This window comes from Crinia signifera, chromosome 6, assembly GCF_055691185.1.
Source record: "Crinia signifera chromosome 6, ASM5569118v1, whole genome shotgun sequence".
Lineage (NCBI taxonomy): Eukaryota > Metazoa > Chordata > Amphibia > Anura > Myobatrachidae > Crinia > Crinia signifera.
Window position 1 is genome coordinate 17,023,470 of NC_139222.1, and position 19,661 is coordinate 17,043,130.

At 48.0% G+C, this 19,661-nt stretch overlaps 3 protein-coding genes across 17 annotated transcripts in view; 1 reads left to right on the plus strand and 2 right to left on the minus strand.

Moving 5' to 3' along the window:
• The window catches only part of LOC146010056 (uncharacterized), a 260,220-nt gene extending 255,634 nt beyond the window's left edge, over positions 1 to 4,586 (minus strand). For 2 of the 3 annotated variants that reach the window (XM_083150911.1, XM_083150910.1), the window contains exon 1: positions 4,248 to 4,586. In XM_083150911.1, the coding sequence (XP_083007037.1) occupies positions 4,248 to 4,254 (7 nt within the window). In that variant the 5' untranslated portion in view covers positions 4,255 to 4,586. The remainder of the gene's footprint in view (positions 1 to 4,247) is intronic. The other variant, XM_083150909.1, reaches the window with a different exon arrangement.
• The window catches only part of LOC146010000 (uncharacterized), a 475,993-nt gene that overhangs the window by 384,384 nt on the left and 71,948 nt on the right, over positions 1 to 19,661 (plus strand). For 3 of the 11 annotated variants that reach the window (XM_083150736.1, XM_083150738.1, XM_083150741.1), the window contains exons 1-2: positions 4,239 to 4,502; positions 11,180 to 11,291. The exons of 3 other annotated variants lie outside the window; for them this stretch is intronic. In XM_083150736.1, the coding sequence (XP_083006862.1) occupies positions 11,201 to 11,291 (91 nt within the window). In that variant the 5' untranslated portion in view covers positions 4,239 to 4,502; positions 11,180 to 11,200. Of the gene's footprint in view, positions 1 to 4,236; positions 4,503 to 11,179; positions 11,292 to 19,661 lie in introns of those variants that run through there. 5 more of the 11 variants (XM_083150745.1, XM_083150746.1, XM_083150742.1 and 2 more) reach the window with 4 other exon arrangements.
• LOC146010005 (uncharacterized) overlaps positions 1 to 19,661 on the minus strand; it is a 730,148-nt gene that overhangs the window by 215,137 nt on the left and 495,350 nt on the right. The window lies entirely within an intron of this gene.

Sequence of the window (19,661 nt, forward strand, 5' to 3'; positions counted from 1 at the left end):
TAGGAGACACGCAGTGACTGAGGACATGGTATATATGTGATTATCCTGGGAATACAGAGCACGGGACATCTCTCTGGGGTATCTGTGTTACTGTCTCCATCTGTAGGAGACACGCAGTGACTGAGGACATGGTATATATGTGATTATCCTGGGAATACAGAGGACGGGACATCTCTCTGGGGTATCTCTGTTACTGTCTCCATCTGTAGGAGACACGCAGTGACTGAGGACATGGTATATATGTGACTATCCTGGGAATACAGAGGACGGGGACATCTCTCTGGGGTATCTCTGTTACTGGGCCCATCTGTAGGAGACACACAGTGACTGAGGACATGGTATATATGTGATTATCCTGGGAATACAGAGGACGGGGACATCTGTCTGGGGTATCTGTGTTACTGGGCCCATCTGTAGGAGACACACAGTGACTGAGGACATGGTATATATGTGATTATCCTGGGAATACAGAGGACGGGGACATCTCTCTGGGGTATCTCTGTTACTGGGCCCATCTGTAGGAGACACACAGTGACTGAGGACATGGTATATATGTGATTATCGTGGGAATACAGAGGACGGGGACATCTCTCTGGGGTATCTCTGTTACTGGGCCCATCTGTAGGTGACACGCAGTGACTGAGGACATTGTATATATGTGATTATCCTGGGAATACAGAGGACGGGGACATCTCTCTGGGGTATCTCTGTTACTGGGCCCATCTGTAGGTGACACGCAGTGACTGAGGACATTGTATATATGTGATTATCCTGGGAATACAGAGCACGGGACATCTCTCTGGGGTATCTCTGTTACTGGGCCCATCTGTAGGAGACACAGTGACTGAGGACATGGAATATATGTGATTATCATGGGAATACAGAGGACGGGGACATCTCTCTGGGGTATCTCTGTTACTGGGCCCATCTGTAGGAGATACAGTGACTGAGGACATTGTATATATGTGATTATCCTGGGAATACAGAGGACGGGGACATCTCTCTGGGGTATCTCTGTTACCTGGTACATCTGTAGGAGACATACAGTGACTGAGGACATGGTATATATATGTGATTATCCTGGGAATACAGAGGACGGGGACATCTCTCTGGGGTATCTCTGTTACTGGGCCCATCTGTAGGAGACACGCAGTGACTGAGGACATGGTATATATATGTGATTATCCTGGGAATACAGAGGACGGGGACATCTCTCTGGGGTATCTGTTACTGGGCCCATCTGTAGGAGACACACAGTGACTGAGGACATTGTATATATGTGATTTTACTGGGAATACAGAGGACGGGGACATCTCTCTGGGGTATCTCTGTTACTGGGCCCATCTGTAGGAGACACACAGTGACTGAGGACATTGTATATATGTGATTATCCTGGGAATACAGAGGACGGGGACATCTCTCTGGGGTATCTCTGTTACCGGGCCCATCTGTAGGAGACACGCAGTGACTGAGGACGTGGTATATATATGTGATTATCCTGGGAATACAGAGGACGGGGACATCTCTCTGGGGTATCTCTGTTACCGGGCCCATCTGTAGGAGACACGCAGTGACTGAGGACATTGTATATATGTGATTATCCTGGGAATACAGAGGACGGGGAGCTCTCTCTGGGCCCATCTGTAGGAGACACGCAGTGACTGAGGACATGGTATATATGTGATTATCCTGGGAATACAGAGGACAGGGACATCTCTCTGGGGTATCTCTGTTACTGGGCCCATCTGTAGGAGACACGCAGTGACTGAGGACATGGTATATATGTGATTATCCTGGGAATACAGAGGACAGGGACATCTCTCTGGGGTATCTCTGTTACTGGGCCCATCTATAGGAGACACACAGTGACTGAGGACATGGTATATATGTGATTATCCTGGGAATACAGAGGACAGGGACATCTCTCTGGGGTATCTCTGTTACTGGCCCATCTGTAGGAGACACACAGTGACTGAGGACATTGTATATATGTGATTATCCTGGGAATACAGAGGACGGGGACATCTCTCTGGGGTATCTCTGTTACTGGGCCCATCTGTAGGAGACACACAGTGACTGAGGACATGGTATATATGTGATTATCCTGGGAATACAGAGGACGGGGACATCTCTCTGGGGTATCTCTGTTACTGGGCCCATCTGTAGGAGACACGCAGTGACTGAGGACATGGTATATATGTGATTATCCTGGGAATACAGAGGACGGGGACATCTCTCTGGGGTCTCTCTGTTACTAGGCCCATCTGTAGGAGACACACAGTGACTGAATACACGCTACCTATATACGGGAAGCGGTCATCTATTAGAATGAACTTAGGCCTACAGTCATTAGGTCAACCCCACTAGGTAGACTGGCAGGAAGGTCGACCTGACTTAAGGTCGACATGGGCCAAGGTCGACATGACCTAAGGTCGAATTTGCATAAAGGTCGACATGAGGAAGGTCGACTGGTCATAAGGTCGACATGGGGTTTTTCACTTTTTTTTTAGCCGACAGGCGGTATTTCATGCCCTACCATCCACTAGGACGTGGAGGAGGTTATTAAAGCTGTGGCGAGCGAAGCGAGCAATGCAAGGGTCTGATTCTCATTGCCAACTGTGTCCATGTCGACTGTGTCGACATTCAGGTAAAAAAACAGTGAAAAACCCATGTCGACCTTATGACCAGTCGACCTTCCTCATGTCGACCTTTATGCAAATTCGACCTTGGCCCATGTCGACCTTAAGTCAGGTCGACCTTCCTGCCAGTCGACCTAGTGGGGTCGACCTAATGACTGTAGACCTAAGTTCATTCTGGCAGATGTACCGATTCCCTACATACATATCAGATTATCTCCAGTAGGACGGATTATGAGTCCCGAGTCACTGATCCTGAATGGGTTCCAATCAACTGTTTCCAGAGATCCCCAACGCAAAATAAAAAAAGCCTTGGTCTAGGGCAGGCATGTCCAACGTTGGCCCTCCAGATGTTTTGAAACTACACATCCCAGCATGCTTTGCAATAGTTTTAACATTCTCTAATAGCAAAACTGTGGCAAAGCATGCTGGGATGTGTAGTTTCTCAACATCTGGAGGGCCAACGTTTTACATGCCTGTTCTAGGGGAATACTTATACTACATCTAGTAGCTAATTAGAACATTTAAAAAAAGCCAATTATATACAATGACTCAGATTTGCCAACAATAAGAAATGTGCCTTTGCTTCTGTGCTATAGGAGAGGCAGGAACATGAAGGATATGGTAATGTACACAGGCAAATAGTGTGCATTCTAGCACCTGGCAACTTTGAAAACCCATGCAGTTCCTCTTCCCTGCCTGGGATGTTTCTATCTGCTGTAGTGCTTCTAGCCCAGTGTGGTCTGTATATCATCACTGATATGCACTGTGGACAGGGATAGAGAGAAAAATCGGTACAGGGAGATTTAGCCGGTGCAGACTACTAAAAAATGGTACTGTACCGGCTAAATATGTACAGTTGGAGGGTATGAAATACATGTACGGCAGTGTCACATATATGGCGAGGTGTACTAAGCCTAGAAAAGTTAAATGTCGAGTGATAAACCACCAACCAATCAGCTACTGCTGTTATTTTTCAAACACAGCATGTGACATGACAGGTAGGAACTGATTGGCAGGTGGTTTATCACTTTCCATTTTATCACTTTTCAAGCTTAGTACATCTGGGTCATAGAGAGGGGGAATTTCCCTGTACACGGCTACGGGCCACGGACTCCTAGCAATCAGGATGTCTCTATAAGTGCATGCAGTACTATGTATATAATAGGGGTGTATTATGCAGCACATACACTGTATATAGTAATATGTACACTACTCTGTGGGTATATCCCTCTTATATTCTCACACTGGTGTACTACACATATCACCAATTGTATACAAGGCTGATATATACACATATTTATCAGTACAATAGCCCAGTGCTGATGCCCATCTACACCATAATACCTGCTATATAAGAGGCATAATACTGTGCCATAGGGGCCACACACTGCTGGTAACAAGCCTGTGGCAGAGGCTGGGACAGGGCCCCAGTCACTGTATTGGGATATACAGCTATTACCGGTATGTCCCCCTGGGCCACAGCCCCACAGCACACGTGTAAGGCCGTATCCCCACCAGCAGCAGCTCCGGGGCGTTACATAAACACACCATTGTATCTATGTCACCCGCTCCTCCCTATCCCGCACCCCTGTCTATGGGGACACTCACCCGCCATCAGCCGGCACCTGCTCTCACCCGGACACAACAGCAGGTTACACACAGTGCGCGTTTCCGCGAACTTCCGGTATCTGCGTTCCACTCCGCTTCCGGGTTATGCGGTCCAGGCTACGCTACTTCCGGATTGTGTGTTCCACTGTACTCCTTCCCCCGCTCTGAGTTCCGGGGCCCAGGTATGTTGTGGCTTGGCCGCCTATAACAAGTTGCGGGCTGCGGAGGACCCAGTGTTGTGTCCGGCAGCGTCAGGTAATCACACCTAGTATTATTGTTACATTATATTCTATTAGTGTTATACAGGTGGCGCAGAGTGAATATAATGCAGATGGAGCAGACTGTGGTGTCCTGAGAGTGTTATATAACATATGTAGATCAGAGTGTTGTGCCCTGTGACTGTGATACCAGCCCCACATACAGGACCCTTCCCACAGGGACACAGTTCCCAGCTCCTGGGCGTCACACTTTCATGTAGAGTAATGTATGGTAATATATGTAATGCATAGTCATGTACGGTAACGTGTGGTAATGCATAGTAAAATATGGCAACGTGTGTAAATGTACGCATACGGTTAGGTCTAAATTGAAGTGGACCTAAGGGACCTCCTGACGACACAGGGGAGAAGAGGGGGGCGGAAAGAGGAGGAGCAAGGTCGGAACAAGGGTCCCAAATGGATCCTTGTGGGCTGGCTTCACTCGCCACGCTTTGGGCAATGTGGCTCGATCCACTCCACTCACCACCTGGTTACTAAAGGCAACCAGTGCTGGCATGGATGGTGAAGGAGCAACCCCCCCCCCCCCCCCGGTACACACCCAGAAAGGGGGCATGGGCATGAGTAAAGTGGGTGTCCACTGTAAAGGGGGCGTGGCCATCCCTCTTTCCGTATCTGTACTGGCTGGGCATTTAAAATAAAATAACCAGCTCCCACCTACCCACTGCCAATACTTTTCCCCAATGAACTCTCACATAGGCAGCTCCCTACATCCCCACTACAGTGGATACTGCACCAGTTATCCCCAATATTCCCTGCTCTCCCATAGGACACCCACAGCACCCTGCTCCCCGCCTCCTGCTCTCACACAGGTCACCAACAGCTCTCTGCACCGGTCAGGCACTCACACAAAGGAGTGCCTCACCTACCCTATACGCAGACTGCAGGAACCCTGCACACACATGCGTGACATTACCGTGTGTGCTGAGTGGCAGCAGGCTCCTCCCATGGCATCGCCGTGCGAGATGCAGATCCCCCACGGTGTCCGTTGCGCGCCGGAGCTGGCAAACACACCGCTTAGGCTGATTTTCGCCTTTCTCATGAGTGCGCATTGCACTCTTGGGAGCGCCGGGTGAGGGGGACTCGAAGGAGAGGGGAGAGCACAGCTGGCGCAGTCGGTCCAGGCAGCACACAGAGCCGGGGCCAGGAGGAATTTTATACATATGCGGCGGCGCACAGTGGTGAATGTGAGTCTGACTGCTGAAAAAGCGGTACATTCTGTACAATTTGCCGGTACAGACTGTATAAAAAAAACGGTACTGTACCGGCAAATTCGGTACAGTTGGAGGGTAAGTGTACGGTAATGTAGGGTAACCAGGGCTTTATTTCAGCAGGCTCCAGCAGGAACTGAGGCCCTTATTCTAGTTCACTCTTTCTGACAAAATATTTCTTAGATGGTCAAAACCATGTGCACTGCAGGTGAGGCAGGTGTAAAACCCCACCCAAATCTAATTATCTCTGCACAAGTAACACCTGCCTCACCTGCAGTGCACCTGGTTTTGTACATCTAAAGCAGCCCATACACGTCCCGATGCGGGCGGGCGTTGTGGGCTTCAATAGCAGGGATCACATTGCATTGCATTGCCTGCGTTATGCATGCAATGCGATGCAATGTAATGAAAACATACTTTTTGTACTGTGCGATGAGGTGCCGCGGGAGTGCGCACCTCAAAGCACAGTACGCACAACCCGGCATCGCAGTGTGTATGGGCTGCTTAAGAAATATTTTGTCAGAAAGGGTGAACTAGAATAAGGGCCTCAGTTCCTGCTGGAGCCCGCCGAAAAATAGCCCTGCGGGTAACGTACGGTGATGTATGGTAAAAAATAGTCATGTATTATTTATTAACAGTTTCTTATATAGCGCATACATATTCCGCAGCGCTGTACAGAGTATAGTTGAACATTCACATCAGTCCCTGCCCCAGTGGAGCTTACAATCTATATTCCCTACCACATGTACACGTACACACAGACATTCTAGGGTTAATTTGTTAGGAGCCAATTAGCCTACCAGTATATTTTTGGATTGTGGGAGGAAACCGGAGTACCCGGAGGAGACCCACGCAAGTACAGGGAGAATATACAAACTCCACACAGTTAGAGCCATGGTGGGAATCAAACCCATGACCACAGTGCTGTGAGGCAGTAATGCTAACCATTACACCGTCCGTACTGCCATGTATGGTAACGTGTGGTAATACAGGTTGAGTATCCCGTATCCGAATATCCGTTATCCAAATTATTCCGAAAACCATACATTCCAGAGTGTAATAAAAAAAATATATTTTTTTTTTGCTAAAAATTCACTGGGGACATTTGTAACGCCACTACTGAGGGAATGATATGTAACTGGCACTATATATGTTCAATACAATGATTGCTTGGAATTCAAAGTCAGTATCTGAGATAGTACACAAATTTTGTTTCATGTTTTGAAACCTTGTTTTTTGAACAAATAAAATATTTGTGTGCATTTCATGTGTTTGATGTGTTTATACAGCATAAATGCAAGATACTTCAAAATACATCATTGATATATTAAAATATTCCGAAATACGGAATAATCCGTTATCCAAAATTCTCCTGGTCCCGAGTATTTTGGATACAGGATACTCAACCTGTATATGGTAGCGTGTGGTAATGCATCGTCATTTGTGGTAATATTTTGTAATGTTACATGCATCTAAAAAACATATACAAAATTTGTCCGTACCAAAATTCTAATCCACACTTATATCCGGCATTGTTTATTGCCTCCTCACCGGTCTTCCTAAGAACAGACTCTCACCGCTACAATCCACCTGCTAGGCTGATCTTCCTGGCTAGATGCTCATCGTCTGCTGATCCGCTCTGCCAGTCCCTCCATTGGTTGCCTGTATATTACCGCATTCAATATAAAATACTTCTACTTACATACCAAGCCATCACTCTGACTACATCGACTTATATCTCTTCGCCTATCTTAAAATGTATCCCCACCCGACCTCTCCGCTCTGCACAAGATCTGCGTCTCTCATCCACACACATTACTTGCTCCCACTTACACTAGCAGGATTTTGGTCGGGCAGCATCCACCCTATGGAATGCCCTACCACGGACATTAAGACTCTCCTCTAGCCTCCAAACTTTCAATCGTTCCCTGAAAACACCTCTTCAGGCAAGCCTATCATATTCAGGAACACCCACACAACCTCCAGTAGCATTTATATCTAATTGCATCCCATCAGGACCGTCTTGTAATCTGATGGGACTGCCATGCTATGGAATTCTATCCTTACGCATCCCTCCTATTATCCCTATAGATTGTAAGCTTGCGAGCAGGGCCCTCCTACCTCTATGTCGGTTTGTATCTACCCAGTTTGTTTAATCACTGTTGTCTCCAATTGTAAAGCGCAACGGAATGTGCTGCACTATATAAGATGCTGTAACGGAATGTGCTACGCTATATAAGAAACGGTCCTGGCCTATTCTTGTCGGTTCCAGTTACGCATCATTGTTCGCATCAGGCCTTTTCTTTCAGAGTGCAACTAAGCTGATCGTCCACTCATTGGTCATCTCACGGCTTGACTACTGCAATGTTCTCCTCACCGGCCTCGCTCGCTCCCAACTGGCTCCTCTCCAATCTGTCCTCAACTCCGCAGCCAGGCTTATCTTCCTCTCCCACCGCTCCCCTTCAACAAAATCTGCACTGGCTTCCATTCCCCTACAGAATCCTCTTCAAACACCTCACACTCACATACAGGGCCATCTCTAATTCCATTGCTCCATATATCTCTAACCTCATCTCCATTCATACACCCTCCCGCCCTCTACGGTCAGCCGACGACTGTCGTCTCTCCTCCACCCTGATCACTGCTTCCCATGCTAGAGTACAGGACTTTGCCCGTGCTACACCCCTTCAGTGGAACGCACTCCCTCGCTCCATTAGACTCTCCCCGACCTTGCGAAGCTTCAAACGGGCACTGAAAACTCACCTATTCATCAAAGCGTACCCTTCCGCTGCATAAACTAGACAATAAACAAAAAGAGAAAGGACTGTTGTTTAGGGAGCGCACTTAGACAAAAAAATGTTCACATAAAATTTTACTTTTAATAAGTCATAGTAAAAAATCCCATTATATGACATCATGGGAAGCCGCAGTGAATTTTAAAGAGGTTAAAATCACACATACAGACATATAAACACACAGATGGTGTTTTTAGTGATAAAGAATTTAAGGAAAAGGTGATCCTAAAATGATCTTGCACTGAAAGATGTCAGTTTTCTTAATTAAGCAGATTTTCAACGTATGAAAGAGAAATAATTTATTATCCAGAAGATGTTTTTATTGTATAAATACTTCTGACAATAAAAATTCTTGTGTTACTCAAGGTGTGTTTTACTGTTTATTCACTGATACTCTTATTCAACGCCTGCTAATCCACTGGAGGACCATGGGCACTTTTATGTACAAGGCCCAGGAATATAATTCTCCCCTGTGATCATTACAAATACCACCAGATGTGATGCAGTCACCTGGGTTTGAAACCAGGTGATCTTTAGTAAATTCAGGTACAATTATTATTCTTGTTCGGTAAGTATTCTATAAATATAGTAAGGATGCTTCCAGCTGTATGTCAGATTGAATGCTTTTTCAGCAAGGATACTATCTCTTATTTGCAAGCAGAAACTGACACTGGGTTGCTTCCTGATCAGTGTATTGTACACAGAAACAATTGGGTATATTAATAGAGTATTATATGCTGTGTTCAGATAAACCATACTTGCCTACCCTCCCGGAATGGCCGGGAGCCTCCCGGAAATCGGGACCTTCTCCCGGCCCCCCGGGAAGGTGGGCAAGTCTCCCGCATTATGGGATTTGCCCAGCTCCCCCCTTGCCCGCTGGTTAAAATTACATTAAATCGCGGGTCCGCGGGGAGGGGGCGGGGCTTAAATGACGCGATCGTGGCATTTAAGCCCCGCCCCCTCTCCGCGGCCTGCGAATCACGGAGGTTTCCGTCGTAGGGGGCGGGGCCAAGTGATGTCAGCCTTGCTCCCGCCCCCCTGATGTGTTGCCTCTCCGGGCTTCTCCCGGAGAGGCGAAGATAAAAGTAGGCAAGTGTGAGATAAACTAGTCCTGAGGCTTCTTCGCCAACCCCTTGCCTGCTTACACCCTGCCATCTAACCACCACCCACTCGCTTGCACCTCATGTAATCTGTCTGTCTCCCCTTCCTGCTCCTCCGAGTAGGGCCCTCTTCCCTCCTGTTGTCAAAGCCCTCTTCTCTTCACATGTCACTCACAGCTCTCCTATACTCCAACACTCAGTGACCATCTTTGTCCATATACTCATCTCCATCATTGGCTACAAGCACATTGGTCAAGCCCTCACTACTTATATCCAAGCTGTAATGTGTATTGATCTGTGGCGCTCTTTATTTGTACTCTATTTTTATTCAAGCTTTGTCTCCCTGTACTGTTGCAATGTACGGCGCTGCGAAACACTTGTGGCACCCTATAATTTAAAATTATAATAATAATAATAATAATATGTATCATGGGGTCACCAGTGTCTTGTCCGACCAGGCAAAGGATCAACATGGAAAATGTGACACATTAAACGGTCAGAATGAGTTTTTCACGTTTTCTTGTGTGAGTGGTAACACATGATCACGTGACGCACCCTTAGTGTAACACTTCCCTCCCCATCCTTCTGGTCATGTGACTCTGCTGCCCAATCACTTGGCACTTCACCGTTTCCGAGTCCAGGTGGATAGTGACGTACGAATAAAAGCAAATATATATCTCATAAAAACCCATGTCAACCTTTTTGTGTCGACCATAGTCACGTGGACCATTTGCGTGTGTCGACCCTTTGTCTATTTTTACCTTCTCCATGGCAACCTACTGACTGTGGAACCTAGACACTCCCGGCCTATAATCCCGATCCTGTGAGAATCAGGAGATAGTTACATGGTCAGCAGCATGATGGCGTACAAGGAATGCCGACACAGTAATAATGTTATTTATCTGTATAAGTGACGCTTTCCCCTCTATGCCGACATATCCTACCAAACCCACTGAGACCGCCCATCTCCTCCATTCATTAGTCCGGCACAGGGGACTGGGATCATATCCGGGATCAGAGACCTATGTACCTGGTGGGTGGGGTCAGTGAGCAGGGTACAGCAGATGGAGCAGACTTTGGTGTCCTGCTGTGTAGATGAAGGGGGCTGTGGTATTGTCCTGTTTTGCAGATGGATTAGGAAGGGGTGACCTGGTTTACACGCAGATCAACACCAGGTGTCCTGTTATACAGGGGGTGCAGCCTGTGATGTGCTGTTATGCAGATGGAGCAGACTCTGGCATACTGTTATACAGGTGGAGCAGGAATGGGTATCATATTCTGCAGATGGAGTGGGCTCTGGTATTCTCCTGTTATACAGGCAGAGCAGACTCTGGTGTAATGTATTAATACCAGTGGATCGGACTGGTCTCATTCCTAAATACAATAATAACTATTTATGGTCTCCTTATTATTAGAGATCCATAGTCTGGAATCTTGCATTCCATCCTGCACAATGGCAGGATCTGTAACGCTATGGGAGAAGGGAGATGTGTTTTATGTTTGCTGGATTTCTGTAATGTTCTGAATTTTATATATATTTTTTTCAATTAGGGGGAAGATCTGTGTGATAATATGTGGGACGACACAGAGGGAAAAGAAGAAACGGATGTGAGAGGGGATCAGCAGTGTAAGGAGGAGGAAATCCCTACAGATATCAGCACAGGTGAGTAATAATCACTTATTACAGAGAGTCACATATTGTCCTTGTTCTGTCACTACAGCAGCCTCTTATCCCGCACCCTCCTCTGTCACTACAGCGGCCTCTTATCCCGCACCCTCCTCTGTCACTACAGCGGCCTCTTATCCTGCACCCTCCTCTGTCACTACAGCGGCCTCTTATCCCGCACCCTCCTCTGTCACTACAGCGGCCTCTTATCCCGCACCCTCCTCTGTCACTACAGCGGCCTCTTATCCCGCACCCTCCTCTGTCACTACAGCAGCCTCTTATCCCGCACCCTCCTCTGTCACTACAGCAGCCTCTTATCCCGCACCCTCCTCTGTCACTACAGCGGCCTCTTATCCCGCACCCTCCTCTGTCACTACAGCGGCCTCTTATCCCGCACCCTCCTCTGTCACTACAGCGGCCTCTTATCCCGCACCCTCCTCTGTACTACAGCAGCCTCTTATCCCGCCCCCTCCTCTGTCACTACAGCAGCCTCTTATCCCGCACCCTCCTCTGTCACTACAGCAGCCTCTTATCCCGCACCCTCCTCTGTCACTACAGCGGCCTCTTATCCCGCACCCTCCTCTGTCACTACAGCGGCCTCTTATTCTGCACCCTCCTCTGTCACTACAGCGGCCTCTTATCCCGCACCCTCCTCTGTCACTACAGCGGCCTCTTATTCTGAACCCTCCTCTGTCACTACAGCAGCCTCTTATCCTGCACCCTCCTCTGTCGCTACAGCAGCCTCTTATCCCGCACCCTCCTCTGTCGCTACAGCGGCCTCTTATCCCGCACCCTCCTCTGTCACTACAGCGGCCTCTTATCCCGCACCCTCCTGTCAGTACAGCGGCCTCTTATCCTGCACCCTCCTCTGTCACTGCAGCGGCCTCTTATCCTGCACCCTCCTCTGTCACTACAGCGGCCTCTTATCCTGCACCCTCCTCTGTCAGTACAGACTAATGAGGAGACTGGATCTGCCCAGTGGGGGAGTCAGGAGCCATCAGCCCCTATTATACTCCTGCTCTCCCCTCACATCATGTCACTGTGTGTTACCTGCCCAGAGATCTGACCAGTCTCCTCCCCACACTCTCTGGTGCATCTCATACATCAGGAGCCATCAGCCCCTATTATACCCCTGCTCTCCCCCTTACATCATGCCACTGTGTGTTACCAGCCCAGAGATCTGACCAGTCTCCTCCCCACACTCTCTGGTGCATCTCATACATCAGGAGCCATCAGCCCCTATTATACCCCTGCTCTCCCCCTTACATCATGCCACTGTGTGTTACCAGCCCAGAGATCTGACCAGTCTCCTCCCCACACACTCTGGTGTATCTCATACATCAGGACCCATCAGCCCCTATTATACTCCTGCTCTCCCCTCACATCATGTCACTGTGTGTTACCAGCCCAGAGATCTGACCAGTCTCCTCCCCACACTCTCTGGTGTATCTCATACATCAGGAGACATCTGCCCCTATTATACTCCTGCTCTCCCCTCACATCATGTCACTGGCCCTTATTCTGGTTGGTGCGGTCAGAGCCGCACACGGGGCTCCGACCGCACAAACCAAGGGCCGCCCACCAGACGGATCGCCACGGCCGTCCTTACACGGACGGCTGGCGATCCGCACAAAAATGGTGGAGGCGTACGCCTCCACCATGGTGGGAGCTGCCCCCTGCATTCGATGGTCGTCGACCATCGAAGGCAGGGCCGCACGCCGCGGCAGCTCCCGCAAGCTGAGACCACACGGACAATCGTCCGTGTGGTAGCTTGTATGGGGGCTGAAAGCTGACATCCGGCGACGTCAGCTTTCCGCCCCCATGTCATGGTAATGAGGGCGTCATGCCCTCATTACCATGCATACGCCCCGCGTTTGCATGGGAACGCCCATGAAACGCGGGGCGTACACATAGGGAAATGAGGGCATGATGCCTCTCACGCCCCTATACGCCCTCTTTGCGGCGGACGAAAGACGTCTGCGGCGAAGGGGGCTGCACATGCGCAGAATGACCTCTGCGCATGTGCAGACCAAAAACATCGGCGGTACGGCCGCACGCGGGCCGTACCGTGCCGATTAGAATAAGGGCCACTGTGTGTTACCAGCCCAGAGATCTGACCAGTCTCCTCCCCACACTCTCTGGTGTATCTCATACATCAGGTGCCATCAGCCCCTATTATACTCCTGCTCTCCCCCTCACATCATGTCACTGTGTGTTACCAGCCCAGAGATCTGACCAGTCTCCTCCTTGCACTCTCTGGTGTATCTCATACATCAGGAGCCATCAGTCCCTATTATACTCCTGCTCTCCCCTCACATCATGTCACTGTGTGTTACCAGCCCAGAGATCTGACCAGTCTCCTCCCCACACTCTCTGGTGTATCTCATACATCAGGAGCCATCAGCCCCTATTATACTCCTGCTCTCCCCTCGCATCATATCATAGGATAACATGGCAGCATGAATTCACACAATGTTTCAACCTATCCGGACTATCATCAGGGGTCACAGCCAAAGCAGCATATACAATACAGCAGATAGATGATCCACAGGGATCCCGCAGCATTACGGCCGATGGATGTGGTCCTATACATAGACCCATATTAACCTATTACTCACTAAAAACTGTGGGCATAGTAGGAAGCTGCTGCACGAGTAATAGTTACTAATTCACACTAATATATATATATATATTTATGCACATATATGCCCCAATGGCCTTGACCTTGTGGACAGGCCACATACTTGACCTAATTAACCTGTGTGGATTTAGCAAACCGCTAAGTTTTTCACATATATTTAGAATGGGGATTTCTTCCCCGTTCTAACTGTACATGAGCTCAGCTTTGAGTGACAGTTCAATGTGGTTAAGCCAATCAGGGGAGCGCAGTATACGTGTCATTCCCTGATTGGGTGCTGCAAGTGACAGTAGTCATACGGGGACCTGGCAGTTGGCAGTCCAGGTGAATATATGGATTCCCTTCAGTACACGCGGACCGGATTTTGCATTTTGTTTTTTATGTAACCTCTGTATAACTACATGGACCGAAGAGGACCGATCCTTTCTAGATTTAGGGGAGTTATTTTAACAGGTCTCCTAATGTATTCTAATTGACAAGTGGATGGAATGGCCATGTTTTACCATAGGTCAGTATGTGTGTGAGAGTGTAGGAATGTTAGTTATACTTTCACGGTGTACAGTAGGTGTTTGTGTCTTCATTTGAATATTTGTTTGGCTGTAGAACTAGAAGTGCCAGTGGGCCCGTTAATGTTCCATGTGCTGGTTCTTCAAGTACCGGCATGCTGGGGAACCATGTTGAGTTTTGTTGTTCACATCGCCCACAGAAGTAGTTCCCCTTAAACATAATGCCCACAGAGGTGCCAATTAAACACCAGTTGTCCGCAGTCGTGTCCATTACACATAAAGTCCACAGTAGTAGTGCATCTTATACACACAACGCTCATGGCACTAACGCAAAAGAGAAATAAAAAGGGGAAAGGTGAGAGGAAAAGTGAGTTGTGATAGGGTACAGGGGAAAATGGGTGTTGTTGGAAAATGGTTGACTATGGATGCAGTGTAGATATGATAGATGTGGTACATGAAAATGAAGATAAGAGGGAGACAGCCAGTAGCTGGACAGAGAGAGGGTAGGAGATCAATATTGGGTAGAGAAAATATGGGAAGGCCAATTGATGTGTATAAGGCGTAGAGCAGCCATATATTTGGCAGAGAAAGGAGAAAGCAACTATATTCTGGGCAGAAAGAGGTGGCAGTAAGATGCTGGTAAGAAAACGGAGAGTGCAGATGCTGGGCAGAGAGGGGGGGAGGAGGACAGATGCTGGGCAGAGAGGGGGGAGGAGGACAGATGCTGGGCAGAGAGGGGGGGGAGGAGGACAGATGCTGGGCAGAGAGAGGGGGGGAGGAGGACAGATGCTGGGCAGAGAGATGGGGGAGGAGGACAGATGCTGGGCAGAGAGATGGGGGGGAGGACAGATGCTGGGCAGAGTGAGGGGGGAGGAGGACAGATGCTGAGGGGGGAGGAGGACAGATGCTGGGCAGAGAGAGGGGGAGGAGGAGAGATGCTGGGCAGAGAGAGGGGGAGGAGAGATGCTGTCCAGAGAGAGGGGGAGGAGGAGAGATGCTGTCCAGAGAGAGGGGGAGGAGGAGAGATGCTGTCCAGAGAGAGGGGGAGGAGGAGAGATGCTGTCCAGAGAGAGGGGGAGGAGGAGAGATGCTGTCCAGAGAGAGGGGGAGGAGGAGAGATGCTGTCCAGAGAGAGGGGGAGGAGGAGAGATGCTGTCCAGAGAGAGGGGGAGGAGGAGAGATGCTGTCCAGAGAGAAAGGGGGAGGAGGAGAGATGCTGTCCAGAGAGAGGGGGAGGAGGAGAGATGCTGTCCAGAGAGAGGGGGGAGGAGAGATGCTGTCCAGAGAGAGGGGGAGGAGGAGGACAGGCGCTGGACGGAGGCAGGAGGAGGACAGGCGCTGGACGGAGGCAGGAGGAGGACAGGCGCTGGACGGAGGCAGGAGGAGGACAGGCGCTGGACGGAGGCAGGAGGAGGACAGGCGCTGGACGGAGGCAGGAGGAGGACAGGCGCTGGACGGAGGCAGGAGGAGGACAGGCGCTGGATGGAGGCAGGAGGAGGACAGGCGCTGGATGGAGGCAGGAGGAGGACAGGCGCTGGATGGAGGCAGGAGGAGGACAGGCGCTGGACGGAGGCAGGAGGAGGACAGGCGCTGGACGGAGGCAGGAGGAGGACAGGCGCTGGACGGAGGCAGGAGGAGGACAGGCGCTGGACGGAGGCAGGAGGAGGACAGGCGCTGGACGGAGGCAGGAGGAGGAGGAGGACAGGCGCTGGACAGAGAGGCATATCCGTAAGATGCTGATCAGAAATACAGAGGAGAGATGCTGGGCAGAGAGGGGGAGGAGAGATGCTGGGCAGAGAGGGGGGGGCTCGCTGTGAGATACTCATGGGGCAGAGAAGCATGTGACAGGCTCCTCCAATCAGGGACTCTTCTAATCCACATATGCCAAGCTCCTCCAATCACAGCTTGGCACATGCTCTACTGACCCTGATGTTGAAATCAGGGTGTTGGGGTTGAGCACCGCATTAAGGAAGGGGCAGGGACATCTACCTGCTACTCTTGGTGTCATGTAAGCCTTCCCACCCCTCTGGTGCTGCTTCCTGTCATATACTGCGAAAGGTGGACCAGATTTGCGGCCCAGCTACCACCCTTGTCGAGGTGGTCCTTGACTTCCCTAATGTAGAGGTTTGCATAGCTGGGCACAAATCTGGTACCCATGGCCGTCCCCATAGTTTGTAAGTAGTGTTTGTCCAAAAAAAATGAAATAATTGTGACTAAGAATAAAAGTGATGGAATCCAAAATAAATTGATTGTGTTCCGCACTGAGGTCCCCATCCAGATCTAATCTTTTCTTTATAGCCTCCACCCCTAGTTGGGGAATGTTGGAATAGAGGCTGTGCACATCTAAAGTCATACAGGAATGAGTCTTTCCATTTAAGCAAGTGTGTTGTATCCTTAATGTAAGACCTCAGTGTGGACACCCGTGGTTGTAGATAAGTGTCAACATAATGGGATAAATTGGAAGAAAGAGAGCCTACACCAGAAATAATAGGGCACCCGAGGGGGGGGTGAATTGAGGGATTTGTGAATTTTCGGAAGGTGATGGTATACTGGGGTGACTGGATGCTCAAGATAAAGAAAACGAAATTCGTCTTTAGAAAAGATATTAATCATCAGTGCCTTATCAAGTAAAGACTTCAATTCCGTGATGAATGTTGGGGTGGGGTCCATAGTTAATTGGTGGTATACATTAACATCCTATAACTGTCTCAATGCTTCATGCACATAGACCCTTATTCAGATCTGATCGCAGTACAAATTTGTTCTCAAAATGGACAAAACCATGTGCACTGCAGGTGGGGCAGATGTAACATGTGCAGAGAGAGTTAGATTTGGAGGAGTTATTTTGTTTCTGTGCAGGGTAAATACTGGCTGCATTATTTTTACACTGCAATTTACATTTTAGATTTCAGATTCAAGACACCCCACCCAAATGTAACTCTCTCTGCGCATGTTACATCTGCCCCACCTGCAGTGCACATGATTTTTGCCCATTTTGTGAACAAATGTGAACTGCGATAAGATCTGAAAAAGGGCCATAGTCCAATCTGTTTTGGACTATTATCCCACCCCCCCTCCTAAGGTCATTAAGTATCCCTTTTTCTTGTCTAGGCAGGTTATTTTTTTATTTTTACAAGATTTTGTACATAATGATTTAAACTCATTGAGGGTAGTTTTATAAAAAAAACTCTCTATACAGTATGTGTCCCCTTACATTTAATGGGGGAAAAAGTCAGTTCTGGTGATAGATTTTCATCCAGAAGAGTCATCATGGACATTAGAGCTGACTATGGTCATTGCTGTCCAAAAATATTGGGAACGAGGTTTCCTGTGTTTGGTCTAATTTCTTAAGCTGCTTTCACATCGCATAAACAGCATTGACCCGGTATATTACCCGTTTAACCCCTTCAGTGGAATCCCGAGAATTTTCCGGGCTGTGCCTCAGTGCCCAGTCTGGCAAGCCCGGAAAATTCTCGGGATTGCCACTGTTTGGAGCCTCCCTCCCCTCTGTGGCGCCGCCTCCTCCTCTCCCCTCCCCTCCGGGTTTACTATTGAAGTCCCCGGCACCGGCTTATGACAAGCCGGCTGCCGGGGACAGCGACGCGGCGCGGGTGGTGCAGGTCCGGGCAGCCGCTGATTGACAGTGCAGCGGCGCTTCCCGGACCCAGGGAAGTAGTGGTGTTTTTTTTTTTAAGGGAGCGCTCCCCATAAAAAACTCGCCCAGTGGGGAGCGCTCCCAAAAAAAAAAAACCACCACTGGGGTTAAGTGCGGTCTGAAAGGGGTATTACCGTTTCAATGCCGTTTTGTCCCATCACTTTTTTAAACGTGTAGGATCCTGCTTTTAACACGTTTCAAAATACCGGTATTCTGTAACCGGTAAATTTACAATGGAGCTTTCACACTGCAGCTGTACCCGTTCTAAAACGGTAAAAAAACTGGCAATATACCGTGATTAAGCTGCAATGTGAAAGGGGTATTAATGGCAAAATACTTTTGTTTTACAAACCTGTTTTAATTCTACAAATAAATTAAAAATGTTAGCAGGGGTAGAGGGAGAGAATTGAAGACCTTTATTTAGTAGTTTGGTCTCGTCTACATTGAAGAGAGATTAAAGATCGAGATTAAAGACCGTTTTCTCTTGACTCATTTCAATATTTAATTTTAATTTACGTCTTTTTAGTTGGACTTTTTTGCCCCCTCCCCTTCTCCCTCGACCCTTGAAAACCTTTGTCTTTTCGGGGTTCCTTCAAAGCTCTCTCTCTCCAGACAAGGGTTTCGTCTCTGGCAAGCCTCTAAAAAATCTGACCCTCTATTCTCCTCCTATGTGTTTCTCTTGAAACTATGATCATTGGGTCTAACTCCCAAATGTCTGTCTGATTTGTTCATATGATATTCATCTCTCAAGTAATGTCTATGTTCTCTCTAGATCTCTATTAAGTCTCTAACTATGGGGAAGATCTCTAGTATTCTCTGATTTCCCCCGATGTCATTTATCCGAACATTTTGAATTTTTTTCCAACTTTTTTTTATAGGAATTTCCCTGGTTAGATTTATTTGCATTCCGATAAACTCGAATATTTCCTGATTTTATAATCTTCTAAATCTTGTTGAAATTTATTACAGATAGATAGTAAATCTATTATATTTTGTGCGAATTTGGTAATCCTCTCCACAATATCTGATCTTTCCTTATATTCTCTTGAACGGATCTAATTTATTTTTTAGTGTCTCAATTTGTTGTTCTAGAGTTTTGGTTTTCTGCAATCTAAATTCAATAACCAATTCTAGAAGCATAAAAGAGCATTTATCCAACAAACATATCCCATCTTTCTTGAAAGGTTACATCACCATTAAAAATAGCCGTAGGCCCCTAGGGACCATCTTCTTATCTAAATACTCCTGGAGGTTTGTTCTGTCCGGCCAATGTTTGGTGTCGGATTTCAACAAGTCCTCCAGAAGGTTAAAATCCTCTTTCAAATTATCAACCTTTTTATCAATATTAAATTCTGTGGGTTTATCCCACTGAGAAAAATATGTCTGTCTCCGAGTATCTATCGTTAAAATTGAGGAAGCCCCTCATGACAGCCACTCTCTAGACTAGAATGAACAAGTTTAAATGTTATCTAATTAGTTTTCTGTCTCTGAGGTTGTTTCTATATTATTAACAAAAATTAACAAGTGAATCAATTGAATATGCAAATGACCCAGTAGGGAGTCTGGGT